The 26,944-nt window shown below is 42.7% G+C and overlaps 1 protein-coding gene across 3 annotated transcripts in view; it reads left to right on the top strand.

Moving 5' to 3' along the window:
- The window catches only part of Slco5a1 (solute carrier organic anion transporter family member 5A1), a 149,628-nt gene that overhangs the window by 63,744 nt on the left and 58,940 nt on the right, over positions 1–26,944 (top strand). For all 3 annotated transcript variants that reach the window (XM_028864586.2, XM_028864581.2, XM_028864582.2), the window contains exons 3-4: positions 4,777–4,909; positions 10,204–10,421. In XM_028864586.2, coding sequence (XP_028720419.1) covers positions 4,777–4,909; positions 10,204–10,421 — 351 coding nt within the window. The remainder of the gene's footprint in view (positions 1–4,776; positions 4,910–10,203; positions 10,422–26,944) is intronic.

The raw sequence follows: 26,944 nt of genomic DNA, 5'->3' as shown, positions 1-26,944 counted from the left end.
TGTCTCCTCATGCCTTATATACCTTTCTCTGCCCAGCCATCACTTTCTTCCTAGTGCTGGGATTAATGGTGTGTGTACTTCCCCAATACTGGGATTTAAGGCATGTGATTCCCAAGTACTGGGATTAAAAGTGTGTGCCACCACTGCCTGGCTCTGTTTTCTCTCCTAGACTGAGTCAATCTCATGTAGTCCACGGTGGCTTTGAACTCACAGAGATTCAGATGGATCCCTGCCTCCCGAGTGCTAGGATTAAAGGTATGTGCCACCACTGCCTGGCATCTATGCTTAATCTAGTGGTTTACTCTGTTCTCTGATCTTCAGGCAAATTTTATTAGAGTACACCATCTATCACCACAGATATGCATTATGTGCAAGCATTTGATGTACAGAATTATACTATCATGGGTAGAGATTAAATAACTTGCCATTGTGAAGATGTGGGGTTTGGGGCTAAACTGAGGCAGTTTGGCTCTGTCTTTGCTCATAGTTTCTCCTTTTATTATTTTTTGGATTGGTTTTTCGAGACAGAGTTTCTCTGTGTAACAGCCCTGGCTGTCCTGAAACTCATTCTGCAGACCAGGCTGGCCTTGAACTCACAGAGATCTGCCTGACTCTGCCTCCCAAGTGCTGGGATTAAAGGTGTGCATCACCACATGCACACCAGCTCCTCATTGTCTCTTTACTATAGTTGCTACAGTGCTTCATCTGTCAGTCATTCTGTTTTAAGTTAGGGGGAAATTCAGAAAAGCATGGTTCATGTTTCCTTCTTTAAGATGTATTTGAATAAATTAAGAAAACAGATGATGAATTGTGTGTAGCACCTGATATGATTGTATGAAATACTATGCATATGACAATGGTGTGCACATCTTATTTATAAAGAAAAGTACATACAGTAGGGATAAGTACATAAAGCCTTTTACTGATAGGTCTGCTTGTTGAAGTGTGGGTGCCACTGGAACAGACAGTATGTAGTCTACAGGGACTCTTAGGGAAGAGGGGTCCTCACAGAGGACTTGGGCCTGAAAGAGTAGATAGAATGCAGATTGGTAGAACAGCCCAGGGAGGGTGTGGATCATCCAAGGAAGAATGGTGTGTCAGCCACTCTGGGAGTATCACCCCCAAATTTCGGCATCAGATCTTATGACTTTAAGACTGGAGTTATACAAATGTTAAGGCACAAGGTTTTCTGGTTGTATTTAAGGCCTACTCCACAAAGGGAAACACATGCCAGGTACTGTAAACCTGGCCAAGAAACCATGGGTGGGGGGTTCATAGTCCCAAGGGTGGACCTGTGGCCAGTATTCTACTAAATGGGCACAAACCGTCCTCTAAATTCCCTTGCCTCTACTCATAGACTAGTGAGGGTCTCAGCCCTCATCAGAGAAGTTTCTCTGGGCAATGGGCAGCGGCTGCTACAGAAACAAATGCAGAGTATCAGTGAAGTGCCCAGCCATAACCGAATGTGTACATCTCCCTTCCCCTGAAGACCCAGGGACCATTGTAGAAGAGGGTCGGAAAGATGAAAGAGCCAGAGGTTGGAGCCAGATTGTGTCTTCTGGGTATGCCAGGACCACTGCACTCATGGACTCACAGCAGCTGTGGCTTCCTGCACAAGACTCACACAAGATCAAGCCTACCAACAGTCCAGCCTAGAGGCCGGGGGAATGGTTCATGAGGCCCAACTTTTTTTTTTTTTTTTAACAAAGACAGGGTTTCTCTGTGTAATAGCCCTGGCTGTCCTGGAACTCATTTTGTAGACCAGCCTGGCCTTGAACTCAGAGATCCACCTGCCTCTGCCTCCAGAGTGCTGGGATTAAAAGTGTGTGCCACCACCCTGACCCCACAAGGCCCAACTCTTAACTGAGGAACTCTTGGCAGTTGGTTGCTCCTGGGTGAGACAGAGTCAGTTTCTTTAAGGGGTAGTGAATGAATGACCTCACACTCAGGAATATGTGAATAGGACAAATTGCCCTCACGATGTTATTTTTTAAAAAGAGACAGGAAGTTAGGGGGTAGGGAGGTGGGAAGTGTTTCTGTGAGGAGTCAGGGAGAGTGGTGGCCGTGAGTATGATCAAATTACATTGTATGAACTTCTCAAAGAATTAATGCAAACACGTTTAAAAGGGAAGATTAGAGTGATAGCCGGAGGCCAGAGTCTGTTCCACCTTGGGACTCCAGAGGGAGCACTTCCGATGTGTCTGTGCACATGAGTGGGGAGGGTGTGGAGGTTCGGGGTGGGAGGGTGAGTGCTGTAAGTTTGCTTCAGCAGTGCGTTTCCCTGACAGCCAGTTAGTCAATGAATAAGTAAACTCACTGAGCAGGAGTGACTAGCGGCTTCTCGGAGAATGGTGGATTTGCTAAATGGAGCTGAATGAAGAGAATGTGTGTACACTGAGGAAAGGGCAAGGTGTAGCTGAGTGGTGGGGTGCTTGTGCTACACATGGAAGGCCTTAGGCTGGGTACTCATCATGGCAAGCAAGCAAACAAAACGGGCCTGAGGAAGTGTGTGTGTGTGTGTGTGTGTGTGTGTGTGTGTGTGTGTGTGTGTGAGAGAGAGAGAGAGAGAGAGAGAGAGAGAGAGAGAGAGAGAGAGAGAGAGAGCATTCTGCTGGGCTTCATATGCTTGCTATATAATAAAAGCAAATGTTTCTTATTGCATCACTGAATTTTGAAAGCTTCGTCTCTAGTTTATAAAGCAGCTGAGGTTTTTCTGGCGTTGTCTGATGGATTCTCCATCCACTGGAGAACTGTGTGGACTTGCTGTACAGAATGCTCTTTTTGTGTCCATGCCATTGTGCTCCGTGGCAAACAGCAGGGCAGCCAAACCCCTTCCAGGTCTGTGTGCAAGACGGCCTTTCATGCCAGAAGAACTGTTTGGGAAAGATGACTTGTGTCCTGCTTTGGCCTTGGAGTCTTAGGTTCTAAGTGGGTCTGGCTTGCTCAGAGATGTAAACATTAATTTTACCTTTCTGTGCATACAGGAATACCCATATCTTGAAAAAAGTGCTTTATATTTTTGAGTGGAGGCTATAGACTGAGAAATTACCAAGGTGTTTGTCAAAATCCCAGTTCTGGAAGGGTGCTGTTTATTCGAGGCTTGCTTCTGTTCTCTATTTCCAGATGGACAATGGAAGCACCATTAATGGAAGTCTTGTTGTTATGTGGATGATTCTGTGAAATGAGCGCTGTGATTTTTATTTGTAATGGTGTGAAAGGTGAGAAGGTATTAAACTGCTGTCTTGGTCTTGTCTGTGATTTTATGTAGGAGTGACAAGGTCAAAGTTTATTCAGGCATGATAATGAAGTAGAGTAAAACCATTCTGATCATTTTCTGGTAAAGACATGCTGTTTAAAGGCTGCATATTTAAACACCTCTATTTGGTGGTTACAAATGATCAGCAATGCTAGGAATGAGAAATGCCTAACACCAGTGTTGGTTATTTATGCCTTGCGTGTAGCAGAGACTTGAAAATGTCAATGGATTTGTCCCCAAGTATGGAGTTTCAGCAGGGGAAACGGGAGGAGTGTGTCGAGAGTCTTCAGTGACTTCAAGGAATTCCATATCTCACCTTCAGATTTTCAATGTGGCATTTTAGAATTTTAAATTATAGAAGTGGAAATAGAAATGTGGAAAAATGAAGCAGAGGCAGGACTAGGGAGGGGCATGCACCTGCAGCTCTGTAACCTGGAAGCTAATGCAGCGAGAGGAGCCCAAATTTAGGGCTAGCCTAGGGTAGCTCCCTGTCACAAAAAACCCAGAAAAATAATGCTAATAACATTTTTTCCCCTACAAATCCATTGACAGCAAAAGTGTTTTGAATCCAGTGACTGCCTTTCTGACCTGCGTACAGTGGGACATCCTCACCCAGCTCTTTGGACAGGTTTTAACAAACTATTTTCTGGTCCATCTGTGGCTGATGCCTTCCACTTGTACTTTATGAATGATGTCATTTATGGATATTTATTCTTTTTAAAACGAGGTTCCTCAATTAGCAATGAACCAAAGGCATTCTAAAATCTCATTTGATTCTAATTTAACAAAAATGCTAGTAGGCAGTGGACACTTGAGCAGTGTCTGCTAGTTCAACTGAATCCAGCCTTCAGGACAGCTCTGCCCTCCAGATTCATCATCTCTCTAGAATCTTCCAGCTGTGACAAATGACACCCTCTGTTTTTCTCCTTGGAGAATCTTTCCTTCCTTCCAAGTCTCTTGGTTAGCCAATGATGACCTTATTAATCAGTCCAGGTCTCTACTCTCAAAAATTGAATTTAAATCTCTCTCACCCAAGGCCCTGGAGGCAACCCTGATGAAAATGATTAAGTCATAAAGAAAAGCACACGAAGCTAGGGGGGACTAGGTGGGAAGAGGATGGGGATTGGTATGAAGGGAACAGGAGGAGGTAAGGGGTGCGAATATGATAAAAACACATTGTATGTATGGAAACGTCACAATGAACCCGTTATCGTACCCAATCAAAAAATATGCTAATAAAAAGAAATTTGAATTTAGAAGTTCTAGGGAGTGGCCTGGATACTCATATTAGAAGTCAGAACAGAAGCAACCACAAAGCTCGCTAATTGACTCTGATGCTGTAAGAAGGCCACAGGGGACAGTGCAATAAAGGGTCAAGTTTGAAGTCCAGTGTGAGCATGAACATCTCAGAAGACGGCCACAGAGCGTAGCCTTGACGTAGTCGGTGTGACAATAAGGTCAGAGAGCTTTAGCTCTTGGGTAACGTTGTCTGTCTGTTGTCTTTCCTTCTGTCTCCTCAGCCATCATGTACGTCATGGGAGCCCTTGGCCCTGCGGTAGGATATTTACTAGGTGGCCTACTCATTGGGTTTTATGTCGATCCCAGAAATCCTGTTCTCCTTGATCAGAACGACCCTCGTTTCATCGGAAACTGGTGAGTGGTTTCTACATTTTGCATCTCACTTACTAAGATGGTCCACTTTGTAGTTACAATTTCCCCAGTGAAGAGGGGGAAATGCAGCTAGGCATTACCTGTATTAGATGGTAGGTCGGGTAATTTTCTCCACAAGAGGCCATTTCCTTATCCCCAGAGCTAATAGAATCTGGGACCTTCTGTGGTGAGGGGACTTTGCAGAGAGGATCAAATGGAGGATTTTGAGAAGGTGGAGTATCTTAGGTGAGGAGAGGAGGGAGATAGTCAGATTCAGAGGTCTGCTGATTTAAGCTGAGGTCATGGAAGGTCACTCTGAAGATGGAGGAAGGGCTGGGAATGAAAGAATGCAGGTGGTGTTTCTAGAAACTAAAAAGGAAAGATGGGGTTCTCTCTACCTGGAACTTCCAGATGGGATGTACAGATGCCTGAGGCCCAGACTTAGGAGCTAAGTTGATGTGTTGTTGGAGCTGATGAACTTGTGTTATACAAGTTCGTGTGTATAATAACTTGTTATAGCAGCAACAGGAAACTAACACAGAGGCATTTTGGGCCACTGTGTCTAAGCAGAGTCCAGGAAGAGGGCTTCCGTGCCCCTGAGGGGACTTTCCTGAAAGGTTGCTATCTTCCATTATCTTTTCTGTGCTTTAGAAAAAAAAAATACTTTCTGTCCTACTTAGGTTTCTGTTGCTGTGGTAAAACACCGACCCCAACTAACTTGTGGGAACAAAGTGTCAGTTTACAGAGTACGTCCATCATTGGGGGGAGCTAAGGAAGAAACGTAAGATGGGAGCTTGAAGCAGGAATCACAGAGGAATGCTGCTTGATGACATGCTCTTCAAGGCTTGCTCGGCTGTGCATCCTTACATACCTCAGGGCCACCTGCCCAGGGTGGAACCACCCACAGCGGACTGGGTCCTCTCATATCACGTCATTAATGGAGAAAATGTCCACAGACTTGTCCACACCAGTCCGATGGAGGGAATTTCCCAGTTGAGATTCCTTCTTTCCTGGTGAGCCCAGCTGGTGTATGACATTGACAAAAACTTAGAAGCACGTGTCCCCCCTGGCTCAGCTCTCCAGCCCCCCCTTTTCCATTGCTCCACTCTGGGCAGATCTTCTCTCTTTGGACATAATTTGTTTCCCCACGCATGCTGTACATTTCATTGTTCTCTCACTTGCTAGACTTTAAGAGTCTTGTCACAGCAGTGATGCTCAGAACTCCGGGGAGTCCCAGCAGTAGGTGGAATAGTATTTATCTGCCTGCCAGGCTAGTGTTTAGTTCTTCACAGTCCTCAGTTTCCACAAAACAAGCTATTTCTTCACGACAGCAAAGCCACTAACCGAAAATATTGGTGTCCTGAGTTCATGTTGCTGGATCAGTAGCAGGTATATACTGATAGATTTCCATTGTATGGAAAGACAGTATTTTAGTATTAGAAATTACATGTGCCACACAATTACTTTTTGAAGAGGGGCCTGGAATGCTTTATTTTATTTTTAGTGTAGGATAAGAGCCCCGTAACTCTGTGGTTGGTGGGATATATGCTTAACACAACCTTCTAAGCAGTTAACAGGTAGTTTGACAGTTCTGATTTTTATCGTGACCCTCACTGAAGTTAGACAGGCTAACTAACACCCAGGTGAACTTGGCCTGTAGAGTGAGTCATACCCAAAGGAGTGCCCTTGTCAGTGGCAGGGGGAATAACATGGGGTTTTGAGTTCTTGACTGATAGTGAAAAATTTTGGTCTCAGCTGTTTTCCTTGCAGTTCTGGAATGAGTCAGACTAGAAATTGTTTTTCATCATTAGAAAACAGATTCCTAAAATGTACTTATGAATGCCCAGTGCATTCCCTGTGACCTACTTAGATATCCTGAGATGAGTGTGGGAGGAAGGGAACGCAGGGGGGGGAAGACAAGCACCAATGGGAGGGGCAAGGGGCAGGGAGGACGGAAGAAACTTTCACCTGACCCTTGACTTATGCTGCTGTCACTTATCAGTTTTCTAAGGACAGGCACTTACTCAAGCGGTGGCCGAGTGCCTCGATGTGGAGCACAGACTATAAAGTCGAGTTCCTCTAGAGTGTTCCTCGTAGCTGTGTGGACTTGGGGAAATGACTTCCCTGTGCCTTGGCTGTAGGCCTGTGGTGAGGAATGAGGAGACTGTGAAGAGCTCTCAGTTTGTCCTGTTTTACCTCTCCGGTATGGTCTAGCCTTCAGTCGTCTTTCTGTAGTTCAATAGGGGTTCAGCGAAGGCTCTTACACATGGCGGGCAGCGCTCTATCTCTATGGTACATGCCCAGCCTTCCCGTTTAGCTTTTCATTTGTTTATTTTAATTATTTAGTTTAGCTCACCAAGTTGCTCAGGCTGGCCTTGAACTCACTTGTAGCCAAGGCTGGCCATGACCTGGCAGTCCTCCTGCCTCAGCCTCCTGAGCAGTTGGGATCATGGACCACTTGACCAAGGCCTCTTCAGTGCTTTGAATTTTACCCATAGTTAGATAATTTTGTCTCTCCCCTTGATGACTTAATTCTAGAAATGATTGTGAGTTTAGAACTATCCGAGTCTGTTTCCAGAGGAATATGAATTTTTTTTCTGTTCAGTAGTCTTGCTGGTGATGTTTCTCATTGAGTGCAAGCCCTAGCAGCAAAGAAGAGTTCTCATTAAATGGAGGCTGAAGGAGTGAAGGGCGAAATGATGCTGACATTCATCAGACATTTAATGTGTGTCAAGCACTGTACACACACTTTACACACTTTACTGTAGCTAGAGTTTTCCTGCCTTGCCCACAGACAGGACAAATCTTTGTCACCCGCCAGTCCCACAGCCGCTCAGACCCAACCAAGTAAACACAGAGACTTATATTGCTTACAAACTGTATGGCCGTGGCAGGCTTCTTGCTAACTGTTCTTATAGCTTAAATTAATCCATTTCCATACATCTATATCTTGCCATGTGGCTGGTGGCTTACCGGCGTCTTCACATGCTGCTGGTCATGGCGGCAGCTGGCAGTGTCTCTCCGCCTCAGCCTTCTGCTTCCCAGTATTCTCCTCTCTCCTTGTCCCACCTACTTCCTGCCTGGCCACTGGCCAATCAGCGTTTTATTTATTGACCAATCAGAGCAACAGATTTGACATACAGGCCATCCCACAGCACTTTACACACTTTACACACACACACACCCAGTTAAGCCTTTTAACAATCAAATGCAGCCTTTAACATCGTGCCCATTTTACAGGTTGGGAAATTAATACTCCGGGAATTTAATTCCTTGCATAAAACCTCTGTGTGGCATTATGGGTTAAGGAACTGATGGATGGGGCTGTTTGCCAGTCTGCTGCCCCCCTTGTGACTGGTTCATGAGATTTAGATACCTGGGCCTTTCAGCGTTAACTGTTATTGAGGTGTCTTTTTCCAACACATTGCTGCACATTCTCCCGTCATGGCTTCTCTCAGAGTCCTCTTCAGCAGTGGCCCCGTGGCTGTCAATATCTCATGTTTCATACAGTTAGTTCTTGAAGCTATTGAGGAATATGAGCTGGTGGTTTGCTTCACTTTGGGTTGGCCCCACACTGTCCTGTTTTTATTTGCTTGCTGTAATTCTTCCCTTCTTCTGGGATGTTAGGGTTGGAAAAATAGCTCAGTGGATAAGGGTGTTTACTTTGCAAGTCTGGTTACCCAACTTCACGCCCCAGAACCCATATAAAGGTTGAGGGAGAGAACCCATTCCACAAAGTTGTCCTCTGACCTCCACACATGGAATGTGGCAAGTGGATTCATTACCCCCATATCAAAACATACTTGTGTTAAATAAACATCTTAAAGTCTAACAAACTTTGGCATGAAATTCTACATCATCATGGGCTAGGTCAAGGTTGAAAATCTAGTCTGAGTGTAGATCTATGTTAAACACAAAGCCAAAGTATCTACTGCACATTAGCTGCTGATTTGGAGTGGGTGTTTTATTAGGTCTGTTATAAGCATTCTCTTCTTTAAATCTGAGGATTCTCAGAAGTATTTTTTCACCCCCTTTCCAGATGAGAAATTCAACTAGGAAAAGTGAAATCATTCCCCAAGATCTCATAGTTAGTAAGGGGTGGAGACAGGATCCAAACCCAGATGTGTCTAAACCACAGCTCATGAATCTCCTAATTCCACTGCCTGCGCTCTCAAGGAGTGAGGATGTGGGGCTTAGATAGCAAAGCAGCTTGGGGACTCTTAATTCCAGAGGATAATGGAGGACGATTGCTGAGGGCCCGTAAGCAACCAGGTTCGGAAGGAGCCATGTTGATCTATCTATGTTCCCCAAGACTGATGCCTGCCACCCATTTTAAATCTATTTCTTCCAATGTATGTATTGGGCAAAATTTTTGAATACCTACCCTGTCCCAAGCACTATATTGGTGACAACACACCTCCTAGGAAGCTTTCTGGAACATAAACTACAAAATAAGATTCACGGTCAGCTGTCTACCTTCTTGTACTTTTTGGAGTTTGTTTCTTAAATCTTTGGCTTACAGTAGTTATAAGTTCTTCATGACAAAGATCAACTCCGAATGTCTTCATGTCCATCATATTTGTTAAATACTGTGAGGCTTGGATAAGTGGGGATGAGCAATACATTCTTAAGTACTTGCAAAAATATTTAAGCCTCATCAGCAATCAGAAATCCACTGAACATAAAGTTAGGGTGTAGCTTTGATCTCTATCACAAAATGACAGACCAATAAACTACATTTGACCAGAGCTGTTTGCTTTCTTTTAAGTATATTGCTCCTTAAAGCACGTGAAGTAGTCTATTGTTTTTCTAATAAATTTATGGTAGCCAGGTACGGTGGCTCACGCCTGTCATCCGGGCATTGGGAGGGAGAGGAAGGAAGGTCAGCTAGGCAAGGTCACCCTGAAATAATAATCAATTGAGGCCAGTTTGGGCTACATGAGACTCAGGCTCAAAAAAGCAAAATAAAACAAAAGCTGTTATGAAATGCACACTTTAGCAGAACTAACCATGTTAGCAGAACTAATCCAGACTCAGATTTCTTGAATGGCATTCTAATCAAGTTGCTGAATATAATCATCACTATAATCCTAGTATAATTATGAATTTTTTCCATTCATGACACAAGAAGGCAAATTACCTTAATTTTTTTCAGTTTGTTCAATTTTCTTCTGCCTTATACTTGATGAAGGTAAAATGATTTCTTTGCAGTTTGATTGTGACAAATCTATTTTTATGATTTGTTCTTACTCCCAAACCGAAGCCATAAATACTACTCACATTTCCCAATTTTTTAGGTGGAGTGGATTCCTCCTTTGTGCCATTGCAATGTTTCTTGTGATATTCCCAATGTTTACTTTTCCAAAAAAGCTTCCACCTCGACACAAGAAAAAGAAAAAGAAAAAATTTTCTGCTGATGTCGCTGGTGACGATGACGTCATCAAGGAGAAATCAAACACGAGTGAACAAGCGAACAAAAAAGTGTCTTCAATGGGCTTTGGAAAGAATGTCAGAGGTAAAGTATCGCTCTTCAATAAATGTATGGTCTTTAGGTCAGGACTCTGCCGAGCGTGGGTCCAAAGAGGTATGTATGGCTCTGTGGTAGAGGGCGGTGCTGGGGCCTTGACTTGGATGCGCAGCAGGTCTCTGAAATAAGAACTGTGTGGCCCCACACCAGTGTCCCTCACAGATGTTTGCTGATAGCTGGGCAGACTTGAGAGAAATGCTGCACATGCCACTTTAGAAGTTTGAGAGAATGGCCTCTTTGAGAGGAGGTGGGGGACAGTGACACAGAGTGGCAGTCAAAAAGAGGGACAAATAAGAACCAAGCAAAATGGCATATATGTATAAAAAAAAGCTACAATGAAACCCATTACTTTGTAAGCTAATTTTAAAAAGGAAACTTAAGGGAATAATTTTATCTGTTGAACTTGACAATAGTAACATAAGTTAGGCTTATATTTTTCAAAGCTTTAAAGAATGGATAGGCTGAAGACCAGAGTTCCATTTCTGGATCCCATGGTGGAAGAAGAGAAACACTCCCAAGGAGTGTCCTCTGACTTCAACATACATGTGGTGACACAAGCCTGACATTCATGCACATACATCACACACACTTATACACACTAGTAGTGAAAGAACAAAAAACAAAACTCCAAAACAAACTAATTTCTAAAAATTCATTTGAGTGTGTCTTGCAAAATTACTAGTAGATAGCAGATTAAATAATATAAGGAATGTCTCACCCTGCAGGAAGTTTGAGAATCATTGCTTTAGGTCATGACAATACCCATATCTAGATGTAACACTTGCTGCAATTACTGATGCCTGATGGCTAACACTGTGATTGCATTGTGTAAAGGATGGTTTGTTTTAGGGGAGCAGTATGATATTATGGGGAGATCCTTATGTAAGTATGAAAATCTACAAGAAGAAAATATTCTCCCTTAGTAGCTGTATCAATTGTCCCCATGTGGCTGTCCTGGAAGAAAGGTGTCTGTGGGATGGACTGTCCTGTTTTTTCATTTTTATTTCTCTTAAAAACAACAAGTTTAGCACACTTTTAGTCCCAGCACTTGAGAGGAAGGGGCAGGGCTAGGGTCAGATTTCTGTGAGGCAGAGACAGAGGCAGGCAGATTTCTCTGAGTTTGAGGCTAGTATAGTGTACATAGGGAGTTCCAGGCCAACCAGAGCTAAATGATGTAATCCTGTCTCAAAAATGAAATGCTGATGGTAGAAATAATATAATAATAATAATAGTCATTAAAGATAGATTAAACATTCTAAAATCCAATTGACTTAAATTGCTCCTAAGTAGGCAATCTTTGATCTATTAAATGACAATAAGTGCCCCTGTTTAAGGGACTTGCAGTGACTCCCACTCATAGTTTCCAGTCTCATTTCCTGAATTCTCTGAGTTAATTTTTATATAAACTGTAGAGCATGGTGCTTATCAAATGCTCACGATAAAATAGCTGTGGCCTTTTGACTATGCATACAGGGGGACAGAGGGAGGAGATGAAGTGACTAATGTGTCATAGAGCTGTCACTACAGCCCAAGAAGGATGATAGATGGAGCGTTGCTAAAGACCACTTGTTAAAAGCTAGTGTCAGTATTTTGAAAACACTATTGCTTTTCATTTAAGTTCTAGATATGGTCTCCTTCCTCCTCATGACTTTGTGACAATGTGTTCTTTTGTAACTGCCAGAAAGACTCCTATTACTCGAGTAATACAGAGGGATTTTCTGGATGCTCATGTGGTCTGAGCTCTTCCCATGTGGACCAGTCCACCATCGTCACAGCTGTATTATGGACCACTGTGATGATCATGATAGTGATGATGATGATGATGGTGGTGGTGGTGGTGATGATGATGGTGGTGGTGGTGGTGGTGGTGATGATGATGATGATGATGATGTGTGTATATGTATGGGTACAGGTAACTTTGGAGTCCAGAAGAGGGCACTGGTCTCCTGGAGTTCAAGTTACAAGTGATTGTGAGATGCTTAATGGGGGTGCTGGGAACTGAACTTGGGACCTCTACAAGATAAGTACACACTCTTAACCCCTGAACTGCCCCTAATTGGTTTTACAACTGAATTGAGATGAAGGCGGTGTTAAATAATTTGAGATATACAAATATATTTAGGATTTTAATTTGGGGGAATATAAAGTAGACTCAAGGGAGAAGACGAAGGCACGACTAGAGGCATTTATACTTTGTAAATTAGGACTTCACAGTGAAATATATTAATAGAACAGTAGAGGGGGCATTGACATCCAGTCCCTACAACTGCTGATGTTCTTTCTAAAGATCTATCCATTATAGTTTATGTGTATGACTGTTTGCCTACATGCATGTCTGCACATCTCGTGCATTCCTGGTGCCTACAGAGGCCAGAAGAGGGCACCAGATCCCCTGGGACTGAAATAACAGGTTATTGTGAACTGCCCTGTGGGTGCTGGGAAGCAAACCCAGGTCCTCTGCAGGAGCAGAGAGCGCTCTTAACGGATGAGCACTTTCTCCGGTCTCCACGGCTCTTTCCAGATACTACAGCTGCCCTTTCTTTTTGTGGATTTCTGCCATGTTCTTTGCCCAGTGCTTCTCAAAACGTCCAGTGCTTTTTCCAAGGGGTTCTACCTTCATATCAAAATGAGAAGAATCCATTCTGAAATTTTAGACTTACTTATGGAAATTTATATGTTACTTCTTTAGTTTCTTATACTGTAAGGTATTGTGGTTTTCTGACTTTCCACATAGGTGTGGATCAACATACACACACACACACACACACACACACACACACACACACACACACACACACACACGTATGAAGGGACGAACAAGAGGAGTCTGAACATGTATAGTTTGTTTATGAAATCAGTTTCTAGCTGATTTTCTTGCCCATAGTTCTAGCAAATTCTCCTTTTCACTTCCTTCGTGGATTGTGATGAATGATCCCACTTTGGTGTAAATCTAGATGGGACACACGGCTAATTCATTACTTGTACAAAATGGGTTCTCTAGCTGGTTGTAGATTGGAAGTTCAAGATGGAGTCTCAGGTAGCCTATGCTGGCCTTATACTAATTAGATAGTTAAAACTGGGCTTGGACCGCTCATTCTCTTGCCTCAACCTTTGAGTGTTCAGATTCTGGGCACATACAACCACACCCAACATAGTTTATCTTACTAAACAAGAAACACTGTTTGAATGGGATATACTGAAAATCTCCTGCTAAAAACATCTTCAACCATACTGTTGATATTGGAATACTATTCAATTAGGAAACTTAAATCAATTAATTTATTTGTACACATTAATATTCCTTAGAGTACTTGTGACAAAGCAACTGTTGGAAGTGACATTCTAATATTGAATCCAGCTTTCAGAAGGACAAAGGAAACCTCTGGGTATGAACTCAGGCTTGGCATGATTTACATTACAGAGCCAAGGCGAAGGTCTTGCATTACAGAATGGTTTAGATTTCATTCTGAGTCAATTGTGTTTGAGTCCCACACTCTCTTTTCTTTGGTTTTTCTGGAGCAGGGCTTCTTTTTGTCTTTATTTTTTTTGTGTCCATCAAAACCAGCTCCTTTAAAGAGGAGATAGATAGCTTAGCTATCAATTTGTACTCTCTTAAAAAGAAAACAATGTGGGCTTCACAGAATGATACCTTTTTTTGTTTTTATATTTGTAGACAGGGTCTCGCTGAGTCACCCAAGCGGGCTTTGAACCACTGGGTTCAAGTGACCCTCGTGCTTGAGTCTCCCAGGTACCTGAGACTACAAGGGCATGCCACCACACCTGGTTCGCATGTGCCCTTCTAGAAGCTCTCTTGCTGAGGATGCTAGAAGAAAAGCCACTGTACTCTCTACTTTCCCCATTTTGATACGGATATTGGGAAAATCTGACTCATGTTTCTAGAGTCTTATAAATTATGTAGAATGGGGCTGTTGTAAAAGACCACAAAGAGGAAAGTCAAAACTTCAGGGTGTCTGTATTGCCTTTCCAGAAAGAGGTTAACATTGATTCCATCAAAATCTTAACAAAAATAAACACTTAAAATATTTAAGTGCATCAATTTTCCTGTGGTTGGAGGCCTAGAATCTTAAAGCCTTCCCCATTTGGCCCAACATTGTTCTGTATAGGAAAAAAAATGGTGGCAATTTGTTTTCCTTTATGCCCACTTTTAGTCTGAATTGTTTGGCATTGTCAATTTAAGGTAAAATAGAAGTTCTTTTAGCTAGAATTTTGTCTGTGTTAGTGTGCAATATGTTTGTAAACATAACCAAACAGCCAAGTTATTTTGAGGTGATGAGCTGATTTTAAAAGAATCATTGAAAGTTACAGATTATTACTATTATTAATAATTTTGGTCATTAAAGGATAACATTAGGGTCTGGGGAGACACCTCAGTCAGTAAAGTGCCTGCTTCATGAGCATGAGGATCTGAGTTGGATCCCCAGAATCTGTACAGTTTGTGTGGCAGTGCACACTCAGAACCCTGGTGCTGAGGGTGTGGGGTGGGGTTGGGATGAGGTCAGGCAGGTCCCATAGAAGGCTTCAGACTTGGTTGTGGCCTCTGTGAAACGAGTGTGCTGTGTTCTGCAGAGGTCTCTGTGGGAGACTGGAGAAGCGCAAAGGGGGTACACTGTGAGCCACCAGAAGGCTAGGATGAGCTCCAGTAGTGGAATGTCTGCCTAGCATGCACAAGGCTCTGGATTTCATCCCCAGCACCACAAAAGAACCATAAAGGGAGGACAGACTGACTGAGGGCAGGACACTGAGTATTTCATGGAAGAATCAGGAAGGCCCAGAGCAGGCCACCTGAACCCTGTGGAGGTGGGAGCAACCCAGGTGGAGAGTGCAGAGGATAGGCGTGCTTGGAAATGCCGAACAGGTTTCTTGTGCTTGGCACATTGAGCATCCGTGGTAGACACCTGGGTGGTAAGGCTTGGGAGGGGTGTGTGTGTGTGGTGTGTGTGTTGCTGAGAATGGAACCCAGGGCCTTGAACATGTTAAGCAAGCATTCTACTACTGAGCTACCTTCTCAGCCCTGAAAACACAATTTCATCCTACGATGCCAGACTAGAACGAGCCCTCGTTATCGGTGGCTTTATGAAGCAGAATTAAAAAACAAACATGGAAAGTGTGAGAGTAGCCCTGGGCTTATTTAGTCTGGATCACTTGTTGCTAATGATGAACTCGGTGACCGTGTGGGGGTTCCCTCATATTTTACTGTCTCCTTACCATCCAAATAGCCACAGCTTTGGGGAACTATACAAGGTCGTTTAAATTATGTGTTGATATATTATAAGAAAAGATAGAGATCCATTTTGATGAGTCCGTATGTTTTCAGATCTTAAAATAAATGCTAAGTTGACCAATAATTCATTCATTAAATATTTATGGAGTTCCACTTGGTGGAATTAACTCAGCAATGTATGTGGCGGGGGAGGGGGGAAATCTTGCCTTGGTGGGGTTGGCTTTCTCACTGGGGAGACAGCAAAGTAAAGATACAAGGAAGTTCCAGTTATCCCCGAATCTATGATCTCAACAAACCACAGACCAGAAATAACAAAAAATTCCATCTGCCCTGAGCCTGAGCGTGTGGGGACTTTTTCTTGTCACAGTTCATAAACAAAACAAAGCAGCCTATTTACCTGGCCTTTATGTTGTGAAGAGTGTTATCAGCAATGCAGAGATGACCGAAAGTCTGTGCAAGGGTGTCAAAATGTATGTGCAACACTGTGCCTTTTTGTGGTGTAAGAGTCTTGAGTGCTCCTGGAGCCCATCCCCCAGAGCTCTCAAAGGACGCTTGTGCATCATGGCTTAGTGCTGAGAGCTGACCTATCAAGGAGGGTGGGAGCTCAGAGCAGTAAGAGGGAGGTTGGAGATTTTTTACAGCAGATTAAGGAAGGCCTCACTGAGGAACACACTGAAGCAAATGAGGGGCTGTGGGAGGAGCATTCCTAGAATCGGAATGACGGCTGCTAAGGCCCCAGGGTCAGTAAATACCTGGACCAGCAAAGAGCCTGGTGTGGTTGAAGCGTGATTTGTAAATGAAAGGATGGAAGACATAGCCATGGATTAGATACGCGAAGTTCTCTGGGGCAGGTGGCTTTCTTATGTGTGTGACAGGAGAGGACAGAAGCTTCGAGCTAAGGAGCTACCTTCACCGGGTTCCTCTAAGGAGTTACCTTCACCGGGTTCCTCTAAGGAGTTACCTTCGCCGGGTTTCTCTAAGGAATTACCTTCACCGGGTTCCTCTGAGGAGTTACCTTCACCAGGTTCCTCTAAGGACTTACCTTCACCGGGTTCCTCTGAGGAGTCACCTTCACCGGGTTCCTCTGAGGAGTCACCTTCACCGGGTTCCTCTGAGGAGTCACCTTCACCGGGTTCCTCTGAGGAGTCACCTTCACCGGGTTCCTCTGAGGAGTCACCTTCACCGGGTTCCTCTGAGGAGTCACCTTCACCGGGTTCCTCTGAGGAGTTACCTTCACCGGGTTCCTCTGAGGAGTCACCTTCACTGGGTTCCTCTAAGGAGTCACCTTCACCGGGTTCCTCTAAGGAGTTACCTTTACCGGGTTCCTCTAAGGAGTTACCTTCACCAGTTTCCTCCACAGCTGAGCGAAAAGCACCTAAGCAGACAAGGGAGAGGCAGGGGCCAATGGACCAGGCTGTCTTTTCCTTGTGTTCTGGGCAAACCTCACTTGGGCTCTGTCCACAGCTTTCTCCTTGGGCCCCCCCTTCCATCCCATTCTTTTTCCTACCTGGCCTCACACACACTTTTACAAGAACCCTCTGCACACTTAAACAAGTGAATCATTGAAGGAGAGAAAGGAAGTCATTTCTGTAGGATGTGACGGCCGGCGTGGGACTACATGTGGCAGTTACTCTTCTCATTGCTGTGACCCAATACCTGACAAGGAGCAACTTGAAGAAAAAAAAGGGCTTAATTTTAACTCATAGTTTGGACGCTGCAGCAGGAGTGTGGGGCAGCTGGTCACATGACCCCCGTAGTCAGAAAGCAGAGAGATGAATGCCGATTCAGAGTGTACTGGCCTTTGCTTCCCCTACCCCCATCCCCTCCCTGTTTCTGTCTATGTCTCTCTCCCCAGCCCAGCCCATGGGATGGTCCTTCCCTTGTTGGGTAATATTATTTTAAGGTGTGTTACTTTTGTTTATGTTGCATTTGTTTAACTCTGTGAAGCTGTGTTGCTTTGCCTGCCTGAAACATCTGATGGTCTAAAAAAGAGCTGAGTGGCCAATAGTGAGGCAGGAGAGAGAAATAGGCAGGTCTGGTAGGCAGAGAGCATAAATAGAGGGAGAAATCTGGGAGGTGAGAAAGAAGGAGCCAGAGAAGGCGGAGGACCCAGGGTCCAGCTACCCAGCTATGCAGCAAGCCATGGAGTAAGAAACAAAGAAAGGTGTACAGGAATAGAAAAGGAAAAGCCCAGAGGCAAAAGATAGATGGGATAATTTAAAGTTAAGAAAAGCTCACAAGAAACAAGCCTAGCAAAAGCTGGGCATTTATAATTAAGAATAAGCCTTTGAGTGTGATTTATATGGGAGCTGGGTGGCAGGCCCCCAAAAGAACAAAAACAACACCACTCCCTCACTCAGGATGGGTCTTCTCAGATCAGTTAAACCTCTGTGGAAAGAGCATCGAAGACAAGCTTTAGGTGTGTCTTCTAGGTTAAGTCTAAATCAAGTGTGCTGATAGCAACAGCTGACCACTACAGATAGGCAGGGAGATGTATTAGGGTCTCAAGCTCAGATAACAGGCACAAGAATTAGTGGAGGGAGGCAGGAGGGCAAAATCGAATTGGAGTTTCCAGACGCTACCCAGCTGAACTGTGTGTGGCCTTTGCTACGTGTCGCAAAGAAAGTAGAGTGTTAGAGTGTCAAGCCAAGGCTTCAGCTGTGATGCTCTTATATGTGAGCTTTACTGGGCTGCACAATAGTTTTAGGTTCTGCACCTTTAGCTGAAGGCCACTACTCGGTCCCCAGTACTTGCCCAAGGATGATTCCTCAGTGCCCTTTTCATAAGCCCTTCTTCAGCACTACAGCAGTCAAATTTAGCCTCCGTTAGCATCCCCAGGAAAGCTCCAGGATTTTGATCTAGGGGATCTGGACCTTAACATCTTAAACAACCGTTCAGTTCTCGCTGATGCTGAGGGCTGAGGGACTACACAAAGACCCACTGCTTCCTACTGTACAGTAATGGAAAAGCTTTGCTTTCTACAAAGAAATCAGAGTGTTGTTGTTGATGTTGATGATGATGATGATGATGATGATGATGATGATGATGTTGATGGAGAACTTTTTACCTGGCTGACCAGGAGACTCAGTCTTACGGCCATGTTTAATTCCCTTCCCGCTTTTCACGCTCTGCTCTCAGTTTTCTTCATTTCTTTTTTTTTTTTTTCTTTTTTCTTTTTTTTTGGTTTTTTGAGACAGGGTTTCTCTTGTGTAGAGTTTTCTTCATTTCTAATTCTTTCTTTCATTTCTAATTTACCTTCATTTCCTTGAGCCTTTGTTTTCTTGTGGCAGGCCACCCCTTTTTTATTTGCATGTGTAGATGATGAGCTGAAAGGCAGGTGGCAAGAGACCGGGTAAAATGTCCCTAGGAATGAGAACTATACAGTTTATACCCGGTGCAAACTGACGGTGGAGTTACTCATTGGAGGAGTCTCCATTCAGAAAGATGGATGACAATGCTCATTAGTGCTAAATCTAAGCAAGCAAGGGCATGCTGTGGCCTGTTGATTCTTACTGATGCCTTTGGGCCTGGCATTTCCATTTCTGTCCACTTGTCTGCAGTTGAGTGGCTCAGGGATCCTGCAGCTAGGCTGGAAGGCGATTTCAATGTAAAGCATGAGATGCTGTGTACAGTACCTTGTGGGAGTTCAGCATTTAAAATACTTTCATGGGGTCTTATTTGGGGGACCCCGAGGGGTCATTAGTTTCAAGGATAGTGTGTAGGGAGTAGGGATAATACTTGACTCCTACTGCAAGATAACTCTGACTGTGATACTGGCTGGTGTCTCCCCCAGTTTTTTGACTCATCAGTGGATTTAAAAGTACGTTAATGATGAGTGAATTTGAAATAAGGGGAAAGTGTCACACATCTGGTGCTTGTCAAAGAGGGAACCAGGAGATTTAATGAAGAGACAGCCAGCAAAGCTTCCTTAACGTGACTTTAATGTACAGAGATACCCACTGATGGCACCGAGGCCAATGCCACGGAGCACGTGGGCTGTCACGCCTTGCAGAGCCCTTAGGCGTGGAAGGCAGCGGGTTTGGCCAGGAGGCAGAAACAGGAGTGAGGCCAGAAGCTGGACCAGAGCTGTTATTGGGATTTTTTGGGGGGAAAGTGAAATTTTAAAATAGATATGGAAAGAATAAAATTGATGGGTTGTATTTACTTTTAGAAAAACGTGATAGAGGAATGTTGACCTGGAGGCTGAATGTCAACAGGAGGAAACAAATACACAAGCAGATCAAAGGGAACAAATTTTCTTGCAACAACAAAAACAAACAAACCAACCAAACCACCAGAATGTGAAGGGAAGGTTAAAATATCCTGGACCTAGCATCAAGTAATTAGCATTCATACTCATGAATTCGAATCTTGAAGAAAATGTAAATTAAATTTTGGATTGTCTAGTGATTCTGACTAGCATATCAAAATCCCAGGACTGCTGCTTGAAGAGGCAGTTGCTCAGTTACTTACAGCTGAAGCCTACAAAAGACCTCTCCCCATTTATGCGCTGCATAAACAAAATACTGTATTCATGAATACTGTATTCTCTTAATAGCATTTTAACTACTTGTTAATGGACTTTTTAATTGTAATCTTATCTAAATCTGCTAGGGATTTTTAAGCCTTTCTTCCGACTTTTTAAAATTAATCTTGTAGGTTAGCATAGGAAGTGTTGGGTTTTCTTAGCTTTAAAGATCTGTCATTCAGATGATAATGGACCCACCCGGCTTGTTCTCAGTACTTTCCTTGTGTCTGCACCACAGACCCCCTTCACCCTACCACTCACGCTCTCTGAACTGACCTATTCTCTATAAGGAAATGGTGCACCCATGGCATTCATTTCATTTTCTCATACACAGATATTACTTTTAGTATACATTGCTGTTGTGATGTAATAAAGAATACTAATGAATAAATACATTCTAAGGATGTTTTAGTGCTTCCAGTAGGCACATAGTAAAAACGACTGTGGCTTCAGTAGGAGTAGTGACCGTGAGAGATCCTTAGTGCAACACATGTTCATAGTTCTCGACAAAAGGATCTATTTCTCACGACAATAAACTCTCAGTAAGTACCTCTCCTTTCCCCTTGAAAAGATGGCTGTACCTTTTTTTCTTTGCCACATATGACTGTCATTTGAAGTTTGGTGCTTTCAACATTAGTCAGAGAGATGCTTCAGACCATAGTCTTACTTAAAACACTCATATGTACTGGAGCATGCTTGCCTAATGGTTGGGTCATGACGAGCATGCCAATATCTGTTGGCTATAAGGCTTCAGAGAAGAACCTGCCCTGGGACTGATGAGAACCAGCTGTGGTCCCACCTGCCCTGGGACTGATGAGAACCAGCTGTGGTCCCACCTGCCCTGGGACTGACCAGTCTCTCATAAATAATGTCCCTTATCAATTTCCATAAGAAACTCCTCATACCACAGATCTTAGATTTCCTAAAACTTTGACTAAAGATTTGCAAGGCCATTGAGAAGAACCTCAGCTGATTCATTGCAGCACATCGTTTTTGTGGGTAGAATGAAATTGATCTATTTGTCTAGATTTGTGTGATGTTAGGGCCATCCGAACTACTATTGGCATCTGTCTAGAAGGAGCAAAGGACCCGCCAACACCATTAATATGTCTTTTACAGCTGTTTTATTTTTTCTCTTCTTTCTTTCTTTTTAAAACAGAAAACAAAAAACAAAAACAAAAAAAACAGAGTCTCACTATATAGCCTTAACTGACCTGGAACTCAATTTGTAGATCAGGCTGACCTCAGATTTGCAAATATCCACCCATCTCTGTCTCCTGAGTGCTGGGATTTAAGGCATAGACCACCAGGCATGGCCACAAGTGTTTCTTAAGTATTGTCCACTTCATGTTACATTCGCTTGAGTTTTGCATTGCATTTTTCTTCCAACATTACTTCTATGTAACAGAAGGCATCTCCTGATTTCAGTGTTGGCTTCTTCTTAACACTGAATTTGGCTTGGTGGTACACATCTTTCTCTACCTGCTGGGTTGTCTTGACAGCCCTGAACTTGAAAAATTTCTTAGTATCAAATGATTAAATGCCAGATCATCATTATCATTCCTCAGTACCCTCTCTCATGCTCTTCATGGCATCTTTGATTGTATAATAATACATTATACATGACACGAAGAAATGGATCTAAAATACATTCTGTAGCATTAAAAATGAATTAGGCACTGGGCTTCAAATCCATAGGTTGAGCAATTTCTTGTCCAATTTACTTATTAAAGCTATACTTTTGAAATAGTTTTGCATATACATAAAGGCTACAAGAAGGCACCCAGAGTCCTGGTTACTTGGTGCCCTGTGTTGAGTCTCCAATAATTGCCATTCCCTGGAAGTCAAAGACATGCTTGACCACTCCTCATACTCCCCTGTGTTTTTCCTAAGTTCAAGGACACTGCCCTGCATGACCACTGGGCAGCCAACAAAACTCAGAAATACACAGTGAGCTGTTTCCACTGTCTAAGACAGGCCTGTCTTCCTGAAGATGCCCTTTATGTTCAAGGTCCAATCCAGAATCACATGTATTTAGTTTTTGGGTCTCCTCTAGTCTTGGGCAGATCCTCATCTTCCTGGTCTTGACCTTTTCTCAAAAGCATAGGCAAAAGTTATCTTTATAGACTATTCCTTAGTTGGGATTTGATGCTGTCTTCTGATTTATGCACTTTTTAAGGCTTAGCACAAAAATGATACTATGTTCAGTACACCCTAACTAGGCAGATTGTATTAATTTGCCCAATAATCTGGTAGGTTAGAGATTTGATCCCTGGATGAGGTTGCATTTTCTAGGTTGCTCCATCCAAAAGTTAATTAGTCGAGTGCAATAAAATCAATAAATACTGTATAAGTGCCTTATAGGGGAATATTCTGAGGTTACATAAGATCAATGAACTCCTATTCTTCACTGCCATTTTGCTTTGTGACGTCACCATGACCACCAAATCAATATGGAAGTACTGTTTCTAGAGGATACACCGGGTTGGTTCTGTCACAGTGTGTTCACCAGCTCATCTGTACCTGACTTCATTTTATGTTTAAACACCTGTATGTAATGGCTGCTGTTGATTCATTAACTTGGAAGTCATGTCAAAGGCCTGTAACGCATGCCTGGTGTGAGCATCTCTGATGTGTGTATTTTTCTCCCACTCTCATTCATTACAGTCACCTGTAGCTAGTGGCACCACAGGCCACCCCCTTGGGGTTTCTTATTTCACCCTTTATGCTTTGGAGGAAAAGTCTTGCTGTATAGACGAGGTTGGCCCTCAACTAGTGGTTCTTGTATCTTTGCCTCCTAAGTACTGGGATTACAGACATGTGCCACCATGCCTGATATTAGGGACCTTTTTAACCAAGCAAAATCGCCAACAAACAACATAATGAGAAAACTGCGACAAACTATTCTGACAAAGACCTACTTTTACCATGTCAGAACTGCAAGAAGAAGGCAGGATATGTTTTCCACCTTTGACAGGAAGGGAGAGCATGGATGACTCAAGTTCTTGCTGCTCTGAGTAGCTGTGAGAGTGCTTCAAATATTAATTGTAGGTTACAGGTCTATTTCAACAAGTAGCTAAATTGGCCAGTACAAAATCTACAAATAGTGAGGATTGGATGGATATTGTTTCTGTTTGATTTCCACATACTTCTTTTAGCCTCCATCAAGCTCAATCTTGGGGGAATCTGCCCATTGGAGTGATTTTTCACTCTCTTCTTCAATAAGATTTTCCGAGCTCATTTTGTATTTTTGTCTTCCAACTCTGAAGTCAGACATTTCTCTGTTCCTTTCAGTAGAAAATGACTTCTAGAAACTAAGAACTGGGTAGATGAATCTTAAAAGGTCTTATTAATAAAAACAAAACCAGTGCCAAGTATTGAGGTGAATGCTGAAGGATCAGAGAAGCAGAACAAGCCACAGCCACCTCACCTTGCCAATTCCTCGCCTGATCTTGTTTCCTCAAACTGGAAGCCTCTGTGTCCTCATCAGAATGGATCTCAGCTGAACTGTTGCTCAAAAGCCTGAAAGCTTAACCAGGCCTAGTTCTTGGTTTTCATGCCTTATATATCTTTCTGCTTTCTGCGATCATTTCCTGGGATTAAAGGCCTGTGTTATCATGCCTGGCTGTTTCCAGTGGGGCTTTGAACTCACAGAGATCCGGATGGATCTCTGCCTCCAGAAGGCTAGGATTAAAGGTGTGTGTGCCACCATTTTCTGGCCTCTATGTCTATCTAGTGGCTGTTCTGTTCTCTGACCCCAGACAAATTTATTAGGGTGCACAATATATTGAGGAACACAATACCACCACAGAACTGCATGCTGGGTAGGCTCGTTCTTACTGGGGGTATCATTATGTCAAAGTCCTGTTTCCGACAGTGCTAGGAAATAACATGTACTCATCCAGACACATGCATACACTTGCTGTGGGATGTTCTGTATGTCAAATTGCTCTGATTGGTCAGTAAATAAAACACTGATTGGCCAGTGGCCAGGCAGGAAGTATAGGTGGGACTAACAGAGAGGAGAATTGAGAAAACAGGAAGGTGGAGGGAGACACAGCCAGCCACCACCATGACAAGCAGCATGTGAAGATACCGGTAAGCCTCGAGCCACATGGCAAGGTATAGATTTATAGAAATGGATTAATTTAAGATATAAGAACAGTTAACAAGAAGGCTGAGCCACTAGGCCAAACAGTTTAAATAATATAAGCGTCTGTGTGTTTATTTTATAAGTGGGCTGTCGGACTGCTGGGGTTTGGCGGGACCTGGAGAGAAAATTCTCAAGCTACATACACTTGTATGCATCTATCTGCTACCTGTCAGCCAACCTATCATATCTTTATCTGTCTGTTATATATCACCTGCCAGTCAATTTGTTCTAGTGTATCTATCTGTCATCCATCTATAACATCTATAGCTATCTATCTGTCTATCTATCTATCTATCTATCTATCTATCTATCTATCTATCTATCTATCTATCATCATCATCATCATCATCATCATCCAGTGTATCTCTCATTTTTCAATGTCTCTGTTCATCTAATTGGTTCATATGAGTACCTTCAGTTCTAAGCTAGTACCTATCTGGTCCTTCTTTCCACACTTCTGACTCCTTTTCTGGCAGTTAGTGATCTGATTTACATCATTCTTCAGTGTAATTATTAGCTAAGTTCCTATATATAAAAAAACACACAGTGGCACCAGCCCAAAATTTAGCTCTAAATTCTTTGGCTCCTTCAGGGCATTTGGGCAGAAAACTAAGCCCCAGTCAGCGGATATGGAGGGTGAAAGATTTATTGGAAGTCTGAACTTTGTTGATTCTTCTTAAATGACAACCAACTTTGGTTTTATTTACTTATCTATTTATTCAATAATTTTTTAATGAGATGAGAGAACATTCATATACTTTTTTCTTAGCCTTGATGCTAAAAGACCATTTTACCAAACCAAATGTCTCTAAAAGGAAAACGGATGTAGGGGCTGGAAAGAGGGCTCAGTGGGTCTCGAGCATCTACAGCTCTTGCAGAGGACCAAGCCTAAGGTTCCCAGCATCTGTGCTAACAAGTGCCTGTAACTCCAGCTCCGAGGGATCCTGATACCTCTGGTCTCCAAGGGCATGTGTACCCATGTGTCTATACCTATTCACACACATGCACACATATACGTAATTAAAAATATATTATAAAAAGAAAAACCAATTTGAGATGTTGACTATGACTTCAAATTTTCATGTGATACAAATAGTATCATCTTGTGTTTTAAACTTTTCCTCTTTTCCCAGATGTTTTAGATTCAATACTTTGCCTTTTAATATGCTAGCTAAACTTAATTATAATCTTTGAATGTTGAGAGTCTCAACTTACCTACTTTGAAGTTTTGATATGACATTTTAATTTAACATTCACAGGAAAAAATTATGAAATGGTTTGGTTGTTTTTCTCTGGTGTGTTTATCCACATTAAAGGTCAAGTCTGCATATTAGCTTTCCCCTTAAAGTCTTAGAGCTCACAAGGTTAGATAAGACCTAGAAAATTACATTTAATTACATTTTGAAGTGATATGAACAAATACTCTCTATTCCTAAGTTTTAGATTCTGGTAAGTGGGAGACTATGAATCATAGTGTCAATAAAGTTGGCTATTTATAACAAAATGACTTTACTATGTTGTAACATAAGACATAGATGTTTTCCAAGATGAACTTTTCCACAGAGTCACAACAATTATGCAAATGTGCATCCATCCATTCTATAAAAATGAAAATACAGAAGTTGATAGGATACAGAATTTTCATTTATTCGCCTCTCAACCTTTGACATAGTCGCACAACTTAAGCCCTTAAGAATTTGGTATTAGTGTATTAAGAAGTCATCATTTCATCTCCTATGAATGCATTCTTTTGGCTTGTTTTATTTTTACTCATATATTACTGTATGTACACATTTATGTATGTTTCTATAGTTTGCTTTACTTGTCAATATAACACTTTTTATAATTCTTTTGTGTTAGCACATAGAGCTGTTTCATTTTTAACGACCATCTCATATTCAATTATATGGCTGTATCATAATTTGTTTAAGCATTGCCCATTGATGGCCATTTAGCCATCCCACATTTTATATTATAAATGATGCTGTATCTGTAGCACATTCTGTTAAGTAAATAGCTAGACCTAAGGATGGGATCTTTCTCCCTGAGATGCTGCCCAGTGGGTACTGAGCCTCATCTCTGGGATAGCATCATCATCTTAGGATATCATGGCTTTTGTTCTTCAATCTAAAGTCCCTGGGAGTGCCTGACCCAATGTTCTCATTCCTTTAGCTAGGATTACTTCTTGTTTCATAAACAAGGCTGAAAAATCAGATGTACAACATCGCCTACCTGTTGCTCTGCTTTGGGCATCTGCAGTGTGGGACCAAAGACAGGTCAACTCTGAAATGCATCTTGGACTTAAGAGATGGCTCAGCTTTAGGAGTACCTGCTGTTTTACTTAGGACCCAAGTTCAGTTCCCAACTCTCATTTTGGGTGACTCACAATCACCAGGAACTCTAGCTACAGGGGATCTCTTACCCTTTTCTAGCTTCCTAGGGCACCCTCATATCTTTTTGCATACACGAACTCTCTTACACACACGCACACACACACACACACACACACACACACACACACACACACAGAGAGAGAGAGAGAGAGAGAGAGAGAGAGAGAGAGAGAGAGAGAGAGAGAGAGTGAGTGT

Source organism: Peromyscus leucopus, chromosome 5, assembly GCF_004664715.2.
Source record: "Peromyscus leucopus breed LL Stock chromosome 5, UCI_PerLeu_2.1, whole genome shotgun sequence".
NCBI lineage: Eukaryota > Metazoa > Chordata > Mammalia > Rodentia > Cricetidae > Peromyscus > Peromyscus leucopus.
The sequence above is the reverse complement of the archived record's forward strand: the minus strand, read 5'-3'. Positions and strand labels throughout refer to the sequence as shown.